At 35.0% G+C, this 15,379-nt stretch overlaps 2 protein-coding genes across 3 annotated transcripts in view; both read right to left on the bottom strand.

Moving 5' to 3' along the window:
* Positions 1-15,379, bottom strand: part of LOC311093928 (uncharacterized protein) — a 773,523-nt gene that overhangs the window by 569,364 nt on the left and 188,780 nt on the right. The window lies entirely within an intron of this gene.
* Positions 5,031-8,726, bottom strand: LOC311093982 (uncharacterized protein). 2 transcript variants are annotated; one of them, XM_084131705.1, is made up of 5 exons: positions 8,504-8,726; positions 7,853-8,140; positions 7,368-7,613; positions 7,204-7,263; positions 5,031-6,026 (listed from the first exon to the last, which is right to left on the bottom strand). In XM_084131705.1, exons 1-5 carry the CDS (start codon positions 8,541-8,543, stop codon positions 5,905-5,907), a joined length of 756 nt encoding a protein of 251 aa, XP_083987831.1. In that variant the 5' UTR covers positions 8,544-8,726; the 3' UTR covers positions 5,031-5,904. The 2 variants fall into 2 exon arrangements, with proteins under 2 accessions (XP_083987831.1, XP_083987830.1); XM_084131704.1 differs by having other exon boundaries at positions 5,037-6,026; positions 7,204-7,276; positions 7,369-7,613.

The following is a 15,379-nucleotide window of genomic DNA, read 5'->3' as shown; positions in this document are numbered from 1 at the left end:
AGGGGGCCCACTGACATTGAGAGTATACAGGGCCCAGAATTTGGTGCTACGCCCCTGATCATGTGTGTACATGTTTAGGGTGTACATGATCGAATATGCAGTTACGGTACAAAAATCATTATGTTAGAGAGAACCACTCTGTGATTTTATATTATAAACAATTAATTTATATACTTTTAAAGAATAGAATGTTTTTCAACTTCAGTTAGTCTGATAATAGGAAACCCCTTTCTCACCTCAGGAATGTAAGGTGTTTTTATTTATATACTTATTTATTTAGATAAAACTTTGTTTACATTTTAGTAGTGTATGTTATTATTTATTGGTTATGTGTATATATATATATTAATATAATTTAATTTTAAGATAGAAATTAGTTTATTTTTTGGAACCGTGTGTGTGCGCAAAATGATATTAAATGATTTACTTATTTATTTCATTTGTTGAAAATGTAGTTTTCTGTGTTTAGGTGTACATGATAGAATATCCAGTTATGGTACAAACATCATTATAGCTATGGAAAGTCTAAGTACAGTTTTTCAACAATCTAAAGTTTTTGAACAGACATTGTTTAAAAACAATTATACTTTAGGTCACCGTTAAACAAAATCATTACAGTAATCTCCTAAAAGATAAATAGAAGATATGAATGTATTGAAACTTTAAATATTTGATTTAAACTTTTAAGGTTATGCTTTTAAATGAGAGAGAGAGAGAGAGAGAACCACTCTGTGATTTTATATTATATTATTTATATACTTTTAAAGAATAGAATGTGTTATTGGAAGATGGATTTTATTATTTTTGTTTATCTAAAACAATTGGTTTCAGTAGATATTTTTATAACCATTTCATTTATATACTTATAAAGAACAGAATGTTTTTTCAACTTTAGTTGGTGTGAGATACACTTCACAGTTTCACTGTTACCTATGGAATGTGGAGGAGCAGAAGGAGGGGGATGTCAGAAAGCAGAGGACGCGCGCATAGACACACAGACACGCGCGCAGCTCCTTTACTGCTTTGACACACATACATAGATGCGTGCTCCCTATGTTTTGAGGCAGTGTGAGGTCATTCAGGAATGACTATATGAATTCAGTAAACAAGTTGTGTAAAACAATATTGTGAACCCATTCATAAACTTGTTTAACTCTCTAAACATTTAACTGATTGTAATTTTGTGACATTGTTTAATCACAGTGCCTTGATGCTCTCTGGAATACGATGTGCTCTGGCTTTTACTTTGAGAAGCATTCTGATCTGTGAGTTAGAGCCCCGCTGGTGTAAAGAGAGGCCAGAGGGCCCTGATTTCTAAACACGTAAGATGATTTTTTATTTCCGTGAACCCGTTTCATACATTGCATTTTTTGTGGACATCAATGGTATGGGCATTGATGTGTTAAGAGCTTATTCAACTCTCTAAAATAAAGTAAGATGATTTTTATTTATCTTTTGATTATCTAAAGCTGAATTAATTGGTTTCAGTAGATTTTTATATTTTAAAAAGAACTGAATGTTTTTCAACTTTAGCAAGATATTTTATTTTATATTTTATTTTATATTATGGTGTGAAATATAAAACATTATTATCACTTTCGCCGTGCTCAGGAATGTGGATGGGGGATCCTGTTTCAGATGTCAGAGCTCACAGAAAGAGGGGGCGCGCATAGATGCAGGCACACGCGCCCCTGATGACACGTGCGCGCACCACTCTGAGTGCTCTGGTGAGGCGTTCAGGAAACACAGTGTTTTTTGTTTTACCACTTTTAACCATTTAAAAACATTATTACAACTTTTAATAGTGTATTCAATTTAAAACATTTTTAAAAAAGATATCTTTTAAACTTTAAAGGATTATACTTTGAAATAAATTCAGCATCTGATATCTTGATCGCTGAGTCAGAGACCAACAAGACTTACAAACATGTAAGGTGATTTTTTATTCTTTTGTTTATCTAAAACTAAAATAATTTGTTTCAGTAGATTTTAGTAAGATATATTGTATAAGCATTTCATTTATATACTTTTAAAAGAACAGAATATTTTTCAACCTTAGTAAAATTATTTTATAACCATTTCATTTATACACTTTTAAAGAACAGTATGTTTTCAACTTTAGTTTTTTAGATTATATAATTTAGATAAAGGATTGAATATAAAGGATAGAATGTTTTATGTAAGATGATTTTATTTTTATCTGAAACTAAAATAATTGGTTTTAGTAAGATTTTTATTTTATATTCTTTTATTCATCTAAAACAATTGGATCAATAAGATATTTATATACTTTTAAAACTGAATGTTTTCAAGCTTAGTTTAATTATTTTAGATTATATCATTTATATTCTATAAATTAGACAAAGGATAGAATATAAAGGATAGAATGTGTTTGTGTGACACACTTCACAGTTTCACAGTGATCGAACAGCACATGTTCAGATGTCAGTGCCCGATGCTCTGGAATGCGAGGGTGGGTGGCGATGCCGGGGACGCCTGACACATACCATATAACCAGACACACACACACACACACATATAACATGACACTGGCCGTCAAAACATCTGTTCTATTTAAATAGGTCAAAACTATCCGTCAAAACTATGATTTAGGACTAGCTAGGTCACCGGGGCAAAAGCAACTGTCAAACCACATGATCGATAGGGCAAAGGTTAATCCCATGACCTCATAAAGGAAGTTCAACCCATCAATCATAAAGGTCACCGGAAGTTCAACCTGTCAAAAGGTCAAAGGTCAAAGTCATTAATCATTTTGACACAAGGTCCCCTATAAGCACTACTCTGGACGTCTATAAAACCGTTTAATCACGTGCATATCAACACATTAATTGTGGACTAAAGCAAAAACGAGTGTTATAATTTAGTGTTTTTGAATATTTGTTCAGGGGTAATGAACCTGTTTCCACCATCCTTGCACTAAAATATTTTAAATAGAGGTCAGGAGTAATTGTGAGGTCGCCAGCAGGGGGCGGTGTGTTGCAGAGAGAGCATATAAGCTGTTTTCGTGGTGCCAGCCGGTACCTGGAACATTAGCGCAACATTTTATTGTGAATATTAAATGTCTTCCAGTTGCTAAACAGCTACTATTCAAAAAAGATCAAAATAGAACAATGTGATAAATTCTGTGGTAATGGCATTTTCTCTAACAGTTTTACATTAAGGTTAAGCAGACATTAATCAAACCAGAATATAACAAAAGTACAGGAACAGTCAACACATTATATTTTTAGAGTCTTTCAATAATATTCCATTAATGAATAGAAGTCAGAGCTGTGGCCGTACCACTTTTAGCATAGCTTAGCATACATCATTGAAGTGGACAAGACCATTAGCATCTCTCTCAAAAAAATGACCAAAGAGTTTTGATATTTTTCCTATTTAAAACTTGACTCTTCTGTAGTTACATCGTGTACTAAGACTGACGGAAATTGTAAAGTTGCGGTTTTCTAGGCTGATATGGCTAGGAACTATACTCTCATTCCTGCGTAATAATCAAGAAACTTTGCTGCCGTACCATGAGTCCAGCAGGCATAATGATATGACGCAGCGCCTGAAAATAGTCCCCAGCTCAGTAACTTCCAACGTGACCGGGACTAAGTTTGTCTAACCTATTAGACCTATTTTCAGGCGCTGCGTCATATCATTACGCCTGCTGGACTCATGGTACGGCAGCAAAGTTTCTTGATTATTACGCAGGAATGAGTCTATATCAAAACTATAATAATGTAATATAATAATGAAAATATCGAAACTCTTTGGTCATTTTTTTGAGAGAAATGCTAATGGTCTTGTCCACTTCAATGATCTATGCTAAGCTATGCTAAAAGTGGGACCGCCAGACCCGGAGTGAATGGATTCGAAAACGGTAAAACTCAACTGTTTAACTCTGGGGGAGTCGTAAAATGAGCCTATTTCCAAAAAAAAGTGGAGTATCCCTTTAAGGAAAGACCCTTTGGTGTGTAACTGTGTACGAGTGAAAAGGACATTTCTGATAAAGTATTTTAAAGAATGTCCCCTGAATAGATAAAAGTTAACAATAAGAATTACTATTTTTGTATTACTTTTTTAAAATTACTTTAATTAATATTAGACAAGGAACAAGAGATTTTTTTGAATTTGTCATAAGGCCAAAATAACCTTGAATTACATCAGCGTTGAATGTCTTCTTTTCAAGTTGGCCATCACTCCTCATATTGAAATTCGCCATTAAGGCATTTGACATGATTCTGTGAAAGAAATTACACAGGTTTACTTCACCTAAAAAAAAAAAACACGAAAAGGTCAAATCAGGAAGTGAGACTGAATTGACAACGAGAAACCACGAAAAGGTCAAATCAGGAGGTGTTGACTTCGACTGGGGATATCACCGGACGGTGGAAGGAAGGAGTGAAAACAATGGAATCAATAATCATTTGATACTTGGTGAAATACTTGTTCTTCTAACAAAGGTTGACAACAAACTCCAAATAAGTCAGTGTTTTAAACCCACTACATATAATATTTCTTACTTTCAGTTGACATTAGCACTCATTGAGGGTCTGGTGCCAGCTGTTTCAAAATGTAAAGATTTGTAAAATGTAAATTAAAAATTGGATTGCACAACGCCATGGCTGGAAAAGACCATTAACACACAGACCCTCACTCTCTCCCGAATACAGCGGTCAAGAGGCAAGACAACATAAGGAAATTCTGTTATTAATGTTTCTGGACCATTGTGTAAATTAGTGTTAACAAGAATGTCTGCTAGTCCGCTTACAATTAACTGAGTGGATAATGAAAACATAAAACACACACAGACTTAAATAAGAGGGTAGTTACATAAAGCTTTTTAGAAAAAGATTTAGAAAAATGTATGTTTGTATTTAAGGTAATCGCAGAGTTCTCACATACACTGGGGTGTCCTCTGGGACTGGGATGATAATGCAGAATTTGAAACTGGAGACAACAGACATTAGAAACAAATGGTGAAAAATATTGAAGGTAAGAAAGGACACCTTAAAGCATTAGTTCACTTTCAAAAACATGTTTCATTGTATATTTTACAAAACAAAACAAAACTTTCTAAACACAGCAAAATACATACCAACAAAAGTTTCTTACAAAAATGGATTCATTTAGTTTTTCTCAAAACATACTTGCAGATTTACAGTGCAGACGAACAATTAAACAGACAAAAGCAGAATATACATAAATATTTACATAGAAACCTGTACAAAATATAAATATCCACACACACTGTTTGTCGTACACAGTTTAACACAGACACACATTCTCAGTCATCAGCTGATGGATTGAATAGAAACACTAATTCCTAGATCATGTATGAGATATTTAAGGCTGCTTTACATTAATATAAAGTGCAGATTCAGTATCACACAGACTCCTGAGGTATGGACTGCAGCACAGATGCTCATACACACTGAACATTAAATATATACTGCAGAAATATGCTGACAGATTCCTCTGAAGGAAATGGTTTTGATTAAATGAGAAAAAAACATATATTGCTGGACTCATCGAAAACAACTAACATTTGTCAAGATCAATGACCGAGTCCAACACGAGTCCTGAGAGGATAGAGAAGCGTCTAGAACTGGAGAACTACAGCACTAGATTCATCATGATCCAGTTCTTCAAGCACTCGCTGCTGTCTCTGAGAGAGAGTTTAGAGGTATAAATGCTGTTGAAGTGTTTAATGCTGATGTTTCTGGTACATGGACTCATCCGCCGCTGTCGTCTCCAGACTCAGATAAACTCCTCTGGTCATGATCACTCCTCAAGCCGCTTTAGACTGAGATAATCGACGGGCCAGAAACCCAGTGCGAGACCCAGACGAGGCCCGGTCAGGATCCGGAAGTGACGGTGGAAACACGGCTATTGACCTCAACACTTCTGGATCCTGAACTCAGTGCTTTCTGCTTTCCCCCTCGAGTAATCTCTGTGTAACACGACACCAGTCAGAACCAGCAGAAACACAGTCAGTCCAACCAGCAGCATCCAGTGATCTACAGGTGAAGGAGAAAGAGCTTTTTTTTTTTTATTCCCTGTTTAACCCCTTAAGCCCTGAAGGCATTTTTAGAGTGGTTTTGTCTGAGTGACTCACACAGAAGTAAAGACTCGTAACTCCAAAACTATAACAAGGAGAGTCAAAGGTCGGTATCGTTTGATAGAACACTTTTCAATTTTTTTTGAAAATATAAATGACATTACATTTGGACATTCTATATATATATTGTATTTTATCAGCAGTTTCTCGGCAGGAGAATGTCCAAATGTTTTATTTCCTTCCTGAGTTATTTCATGTCAAATAAGATAGATATGCAAAATCATCATTAAAATTATATATCTATATCTATATATATATAGATATATAGATATATATAGATATATATATATATAGATATAGATATATAATTTTAATGATGATTTTGCATATCTATCTTATTTGACATGAAATAACTCAGGAAGGAAATAAAACTGTTTGGTGATTGGATAAAGGAATCAAAAATTACAGCATCTGGAACCAAGATAGCCTTTTTGTTGAGTTTTTGACGCCTCCTCATGGGCATTTTTAAAATTGTTTCTCCAAAAAGAATATCTTGTCATAAAAGCAATAGATTATGTTTATTTTGGGCTCATTTTATTTGTAATAATATACTATAAAAAATGAAGTGCCATTTTCAACGATCTGTGAATGTTTCATGAGCTGTATGATGTTTTTGACACATTGCAGTACATATTACAAAAAAGTATTTTGTAGATTATGAAAAAGAGAAATTATATTTATCAGCAAATAACTTGTAATCGTGAGAATCTGCTGTAAATAAATAAAGACGTTCCATTTTTCACAATCCATGCATGTTTCATTGAGTTATGAGCTGAAACGTCACATCAAAACAACATAGCATCACGGCTAATGCTACTTCATGTGTTAGAAGTCCATGAGGAATATCTTTAGATCTGAGTGATGGATTATGGCGAGTTTGGGCTCTTTTTAATCATGAGAGTCTGCTGAAAATAATGGTCAGCAAATAACTCAGCACTACTTCGGAGTTTATCAAATTATACATTCATTGTAAATTTTTAGACTCTAAGCTTTCAAGTGTATCCAGCCGACGGGACACTTCGGGTTTAAGGGTTTAATAACTCCTGTAAAGCTCTCATGCCTCATGTTTTACTCACTTCGATGTTCAGTGTCGTCAGTTTTGTCTTCATCTGTGTCGATCAGATTTCCCTTCCAGTCTAGAACAGATTCAGTTCAGAATATTGAAAGGTTAGTCGTGCAGTTTAGGATTAATTTACTGATTAAACATAATATCTCTCCTCATCCACTGATCTTCTCTCACCTGTGACTGAGACTGTGATCAAGGTTTCTCCTTCATAATCCAGAACTCTGTATGTTCCAGTGTCAGTGACTGTAAACTCATTAATGATCAGAGTCTCGTCACTGACGGTCAGTCGATCACTGTTGACCCCGTGACCTCTCGTCCACACCTCTGTCCAGCCTTCACTAGAGTTTCTCTCCACTTTATCAGCGTTGATCAACAGAACATCCAACTTCAGATCCTCTCCTTTCTGCACAGAGATCTCTTCTGAGGAGGAACACAGACATTCAGCATTAATCATTATTATAATAGTGTCATTTAATCAAGACCATAATCACATAAAGGATTGAGGGAACAGAGGTAAACACTGGAAAACCCCAATCCACTCTGAATATTAAGCGTGTCCGCTTCAGTGTTTCTGCTGTTTCTAGTCCTGCACACAATACCAACACTATTAGAGGAAATCCAGAAACACATGATGATGGTTTGATCAGTTTTGACTTTACCATGAATATGAAGATGATACTCCAGGATCTCTCGCTTCACTTCTGACTGATCATTATTGTAATAAACATATAAAATGTATTTCCCAGCGTCACTGTAGATCAGATCCTTGATGAAGACGTCACATGATCCTTCTTTAAACACTCGACCACTGCAGTTTTTCTTCTCACACACACGGATGATTTTTAACACACTCTTTAATCTGATCTCCACAATCTCTCTGTCCTCAGATCCACATGATAGAGTGACGTTTCCTCCCTTTATTCCTGACACAGCTTTAGTGGAGGATCCTGCAAATACACACAGCAATATTCACTCAATACACACTATCAATACTGGGAAATAAATGTGGTGTTTCTGTCTATTTTCTGTAATCAATACGATCATAAATATTCTAGTACAGTTATTTTTGTTATAAACTGGATTAAAATAAATAAATAAATAAATAAATAAATAAAGGCAACAAGTAGCCAACAATATTAGAAGTGTCACATTACACATGTTTCATATGTTGATGACAGTATAAACCTAGAGATGAGCTGAGAGACACAACAGAAAAACAATCCACTGGAGTAACTTTAGCTTTCAAGAACTAGTTGAACTAGAACTTTTAACTTGAACTAAAAAACAAAAATGAAATAAATGACACTGACCGCTATAACTGATAAAGCACAGCAGAAGAAGGAGAATCATCCTGATGAGAAAACAGAAGGTTTGTTATGTGACAGATACAGACATTATACACTCACTTTCAGTTTAGTTACAGATGTTCATCCACATGTGGATCTTACATCATGTAAAAAAAATGTTCTTTGCAAAAAAAATCTTCTTTAGAAAGCACAATAGACGTGTGTGTGCGTGTGTGTGTGTGTGTGTGTGTGTGTGTGTGTGTGTGTGTGTGTGATGCGGATTCATTGAATTCGTCCTCAGCAGTGAAACATACAAGTGTCTATGGTGTTTACCTGATCTCTGATCAGTTTTATTCATCTGTAGACGGTGTAATTAGACATTAGTGTAATTAAAAGGAATAATATTAGTTAATAGTCTATTATTGGCCTGTTTCTCTGAGCCATGGAACAAACAAAACAAGCCCTGAACATTAATAGAAGAACACACATTATACAGACACTTGATATTTAATCTTATTAGATGATAAGTTAATGGAATTTGATATTTTACTTTGTTATGTTTGTAAAAGGTGTTTTTCTGCATGTTTGGTTTGAGTTTGTTGCTTTACAGTGTTTGACCAGCAGGAGTCGCCAGCGAAACAGTGAATCGTTTCTTTGAAAAGCTTCGTTTCTCCCATCACAGGACACTACTAAATAAAACTAACATGCATTTCGTACAACTGCAAAAAAAAAAAGTTATCTTTATGAAATAGGCCTAATCAATTAAACGTGCTGATGACGTGAACACACCAATTCTCAGTTACACACACAGTCGAGCATGTCTGAAAAACTTTTTAATATTTATGTTTCTTACTGCTTTTGGAAGCCAAAATCAACACTGTAAAATGTGTAAATCAACCAACAACAGCCCCGACACATTTCCTGGTTTACACTTTTAACAGTTTTTATCGTTAGTTATAACTGAAATTAGTTATTTGTTTCTGCTGTAAGGAAATCTTCATAGGTTAGTCACGTGACATCACCTCCACAAAATTATTGATTCCTTTAAAAATATACCAGAGCCACATGACGTCTGTGGACCTAATGGATGGAGTTTAGCAATAGGGTGATGGGCAAGTGTTTGTGTAAAAGAGTTTGTTTCAGTATTATTATGATATGGTTTGACAGCACAGCAGTGAGCCTGTCCAAGCTCGACGCATGCGCAGTATTTCGTCATGTGCGGAGCGTCAAAATGCGCACAAAAAAAGAAAAGAAATAAGTGTAGGCTACTGATGTCCGAAACCATAGTGGACGTTATTGAGTGCACTCATTCAATCCCACATTGCTCTGCAATAACGAGTGTGTGTGTGTGTGTGTGTGTGTGTGTGTGTGTGTGTGTGTGTGTGTCTCAACTGCTGTCCGGACTCGCTCACGCATCTCGGATTCGCGAGAGTTGAGTAAAGTTGGCAATAAAGTCACAGATTCGGACTTCCCGGGTCAACAACTCGTGAGCTAAACGTTGTTAGCCTACTACTAAAATAACACCTCTTTTAATTTTCCTCAAAACAAGCTTTCTTCGCAGTGGACAAAACACACTGATCTACAGCCCATAAAAATACAAGCCCAGAAAATACAATGCATTAAAATGCAAGTGTTAATGCAATAGATATTTTTTTCAAGTTGTGCAAATCAACAAGCTTTTTTGTTTCAAACACATTTGCCATTATTTTGCTTTCATAAGTAACGCTTTTCGGGTTTTGCATTTTGCAGACTCTCCCTTCGGATTCCCATAATAGGCCTGAAGAAAATTCTCAGAATGTGAACATGCAGGTGGCATCCGACAATTTGATTTGTGAATGAAGCGATGTCGAGCATACCACGTGATGCACTGAACTGTTTCTCAGAAACGGAATGTAGCGATGGATGAGGTGAATATTTACAACCCATTGTAGAAACAAAACTTTGGTTTTATACATTTATATTTAATAAATACACAAGCAACAGGTATTATAAGTTATGTTCCCTGCTACCAACCAATCGGAGTATGCTAAAACATTGTAACAATTAAAGCACTATAAAAGCACTATACCCTATACTGTAAGCCCTATAAAAGCATAATCATAATAATCATTGTAATTATCGAATCCACTGGGCAAATTCAGCATAAACATCACTAGCAGGTTCAGTTTCCCACAAACAAGACAAAACTATTGTAGAACACAAAAACACACAAGCTGGCATTATATTTAAAAAATATGAAAACTTACATGGGAAAAGTTCTGCATGGGTCTAATGTTGAGGCTGAAAAATGCACTAGCATCACAGCTCAGGTTGTTCAGCACATAGTGGTTCAGGGGGATAGGAGAGGCGTTGCCTATCTATATATAGGTATTGCCTATCCCTCCCATAGACTGTAAAAAATAGATCCCTCCCCACTCTCTCTCATACACACACACTCTCTCACACACACTCTCTATCTTTCTCAGTTTCACTTGCTGAATTTTTAAAGGAGCAAGCGCCTTAAAGGGATACTCCACTTTTTTTGGAAATAGGCTCATTTTACGGCTCCCCCAGAGTTAAACAGTTGAGTTTTACTGTTTTGGAATCCATTCAGCCGATCTCCGGGTCTGGCGTTCCCACTTTTAGCATAGCTTAGCATAATGAATTGAACCGGACAGGACCATTAGCATCTCTCTCAAAAAAATGAACAAAGAGTTTCAATATTTTTCCTATTTAAAACTTGACTCTTCTCTAGTTACATCGTGTACTAAGACCGACGGAAAATGTAAAGTTGTGATTTTCTAGGCTGATATGGCTAGGAACTATACTCTCATTCCTGCGTAATAATCAAGAAACTTTGCTGCCGTACCATGAGTCCAGCAGGCGTTAAATGCTCATTTACTTAGTAATGATTATTAAGTCATTAATATGGACTTCATCAACCTCGGTTACCAAAAAACTAAGCCCAAATCAGAGGCATCTCTTCAATGAGAGCAGAGGATGAAGCTCATGGAAGACCAACAAAAGACTGTCTGAACGTGCAGAGGCTATTGGCTCTCCATCAGACAGCTGACGACAACCCACAATCAGAGGGCATCAGTGGGAATGGGACATTAAATGATCAAGGTAAATTATTGTAATAAGATGTGTAACCAGTATTATTATTTATTGTTATTAATAATTATTAATTGTTGCAAATGTGATTGTCAGAAATTCACCCTGTATAATTGGACCTGAGAACTTGCATGTTTGTAAAAAGGTTGGCAAAAAGAAAACTTCACAACAATTCACATAATTCATATTCATGAATTAACTAATTATGCTCCCCACTGCTGTATTGCAGGCTATGCAGACGCCGGATGCCGGACTGAGCTAACGATGGATGACATTGAGAAGATGGAGGATGTTCTGAGACAGAACACAACAGAGCTGGGAGATCTTCGAGCCAAAGCACTGGACACACAGTTCACCAAGGAGTCCTTTGAGAAAAATGAAGACAAGACAAAGTTCTACACGGGGCTCCCCAACTTCTTAGTTTTAATTCAGGTTTTTGAGCTGTGCGAACCCTACATCAGCTGTGGTCCTATGTCTGTGCTGTCTAAATTTGAACAGTTCATTTTAGTTTTGCTGAAGCTGAGACTAAATCTCCCGCTGAAAGATTTAGCTTTCAGGTTCAAGATCTCTCTGTCCACTGCTTCTAGAGTTTGGCATAAAGTAATTGACATGCTTTATGAAAGGTTAGAATTTCAAATTGAGTGGCCAGAGCGACATGTTCTTCAAGCTACAATGCCAATGGTATTCAGACAGGCATTTGGATGTAAAGTTGCTGTGATAGTTGAAGTTTTGAAGCTTTTAGTGAGAAGCCCTCTAATCTACTAGCCCAAGTGCAAACGTGGTCAAACTACAAGCATCACCATACTGTAAAATTAGGGGTTATCTTTGTAATAACAACATTTATCTCATGAGTTATATCAGACAAACTGGCTGAATCCGAGATGAGTGACCAAGTCCGGACAGCAGTTGAGACACACAAACACACACACACACACACACACACACACACACACACACAATGTCATTATTGCAGTACAATGTGGGATTAAATGAGTGCACTCAATAATGTCCACTATGGTTTCGGACACCACTACAAATGGCTGTCTCCTTAAATAGTTGTTGACAAAGTGAATTTTGACGCTCCACACATGATGAAATACTGCGCATGTGTAGAGCTTGGACAAAGTGATGCCAAAATCATAACATAACGTTAGGATGTTAGTAATTATGACCATAGAAGCATGAGAAAATATATATACAGTAAATACTGTAAATGTATTATACCTCATGAGCAGTCCCTCTTCCCTCCAATATTAAACACACACAAAAATGTATGAATTATTAATTACTTTATTGACATAAAAGTTTCAAGAACTGTGAGTGTGTGTGAGTGTGTGTGTGTGTGTGTGTGTGTGTGTGTGTGTGTGTGTGTGTGTGTATACACTACTAGTAAAAAGTTTTGGATCGGTGATTTTTAATGTTTTTAAGAGAACTCTCTTCTGCTCACCAAAGTTGCATTTATTTGATTAAAAATTAAAAACTAATATTGTGAAATATTATTATAATGTAAATCATCTGTTTTCTATGTGAATATACAGTAAAGTGTAATTTATTCCTGTGATCAAAGCTGAATTTTCAGCATCATTACTCCAGTCTTCAGTGTCACATGATCCTTCAGAAAACACTCTAATATGAGGATTTGATGATCAAGAAACATTTATGAATATTATCAGTGTTTTTCTGATCACAGAAACAGATTTTTGATCACATGAATAAATTACATTTTAAAATAGCCTATATTAAAATAGAAAATAGTTATTTCAATCAAATAAATGCAGCCTTTGTGAGCAGAAGAGAATCTTTTAAAAGATTTTTCTTTTAAAAACATTAAAAATCTTACTGATCCAAAACTTTTGGCTGGTAGATGCATGTATGTAAACGTATTAGGCCTAATGCTGTGTTTCTGCTACTCCCCAGAAAAAAAATTCTATCATATGTAATATTTACGTGTTAACGTAATAATCAATGTACATTATGTGTCAATATTTACTGATAATTGCTGCAAATATAGCTTCTGCTGTCTGCCTGGGCAACGCGGATTTGTTTGGAACGTATGTAAGATAGCCTACATGAACCACGAGATAACCAGACAGTAAAATAAAATAAAGAGACAACGGAGTGTCGCAAAAGCGAAAGCGTTATTTCAGTTAATCACTTCAATGTCACAAACTATAGTGTCACCAAATTCAGTTCACACACCACTGCTGTCCTGCTGGATATACATATAGCCTATATCTCTCCTTAATATCAGAAAACCGAGTGTGTCTGAGACAATAGTACAAAGATTAGTGATTAAAGCGATGTCGAGCATACCACGTGATGCACTGAACTGTTCCTCAGACCGATATAGTAACGGATGAGGTGAATATTTACAATCCATTGTAGGAAACAAAACTTTGGTTTTATAAATTCATATTTAATAAATACACAAAGCAACATATTTTAAAAGTTATTTTCCCTGCTACCAACTATCCAGACAAATAATGCTCAAACATTTTACAATTATATTAATAACCCCACTATATAAAACGTAATCATATCATTGTATCCTAAAAAAAATCAGCATAAACTTTGACTCTCCTTAATATCACTAGCAGGATTAGTTTTCCACAAAAAAAAAAAAAAAAAAAAAAAGACAAAACCATTGGTATAAGAACATAAAAACACACAAGCTGGCGTTATATATTTAAAAATATGAAAACTTACATTGTAATAGTTCTGCATGGGTCTAATGTTCAGGCTTCATCACGTCACACAGCTGAGTGTAAGTGTCTCTGAAGTTCAGTCTCTCTCTCTCTCATTTTCATTGGCTGTATTCTTAAAGGAACAGTATAAGCGCTTTAACATTTATGGCAAACCATTTTAACATTTAATCCTAAAACGTACTAGTATCTATTTTCATTCTACTACTATTTTTATATACTAGCAGCAGTAGCTATTCCATTAGGTTCTACTTATTCAATAGATTGTTCATATTTATTATCTTATTTATTTAGGTAGATTTATTAGATGATACTCATAATGCGTTTTGACTTTCTCAGTTTGTGTAAATCTACTTAGGCTTTAGAGTAATTCTTTTTTCCCACATTAATTTCCCACATGACTAGTAGAATTATGTGGTTTTGTTTCATTAATAGTGTATACTTTTGTCTAGATTTACCCTGAAATAATGTAAGTGAATACACAATGCCCCATCGGTGAAGTACATCCTAACATGGCCATATGACAGATTAAAATGATCTAATCTGATCAGAAAATCTGATCTAATAAAAAAAATATATAAGACAAAATAAAATATTTTCTCAATAAAATACAATTATTAACTTTTTCATAAATAATGGCATTTTTAATAATAAAAAAATTGAGTTTGAGCTTGAATTAAAAACAAAATTTTTGAGTTTGACAACTATACAGCTAGTTCAAAACATAAAAAATAATTAATATTTTTTGAACATTGACTAAATTCATAAATAGTACTAGTAGCCTACCTGTTAAGTTCAGTATCTTTAGTCAAATTAGTAACCAAAAAAATAAGTAGGCCCAGTTAACTAGTTCCAATTCTTCTTAAAAAGTAAAATATAATTAAATATATTATATAATTAAATATAATATATGATATATTATACTAAATTAACTATAGCATGAAAATACATAGTAGTATGTTTTAAAGCTGCAGTCTGTAGTTTTTCCTCTTTGTCTCCATCTCTGTTCACAATCTGCAATTGCAGTTATTCGCTGAATTATCAGCTGTACGTGGGTTGTGCCTCGGCACGGCACAGCGCGGATGAATCCGATGTTTTGAGAATG

Source organism: Abramis brama (genome assembly GCF_963993115.1).
Source record: "Abramis brama genome assembly, chromosome: 12".
Taxonomy (NCBI): Eukaryota; Metazoa; Chordata; class Actinopteri; order Cypriniformes; family Leuciscidae; genus Abramis; species Abramis brama.
The sequence above is the reverse complement of the archived record's forward strand: the minus strand, read 5'-3'. Positions and strand labels throughout refer to the sequence as shown.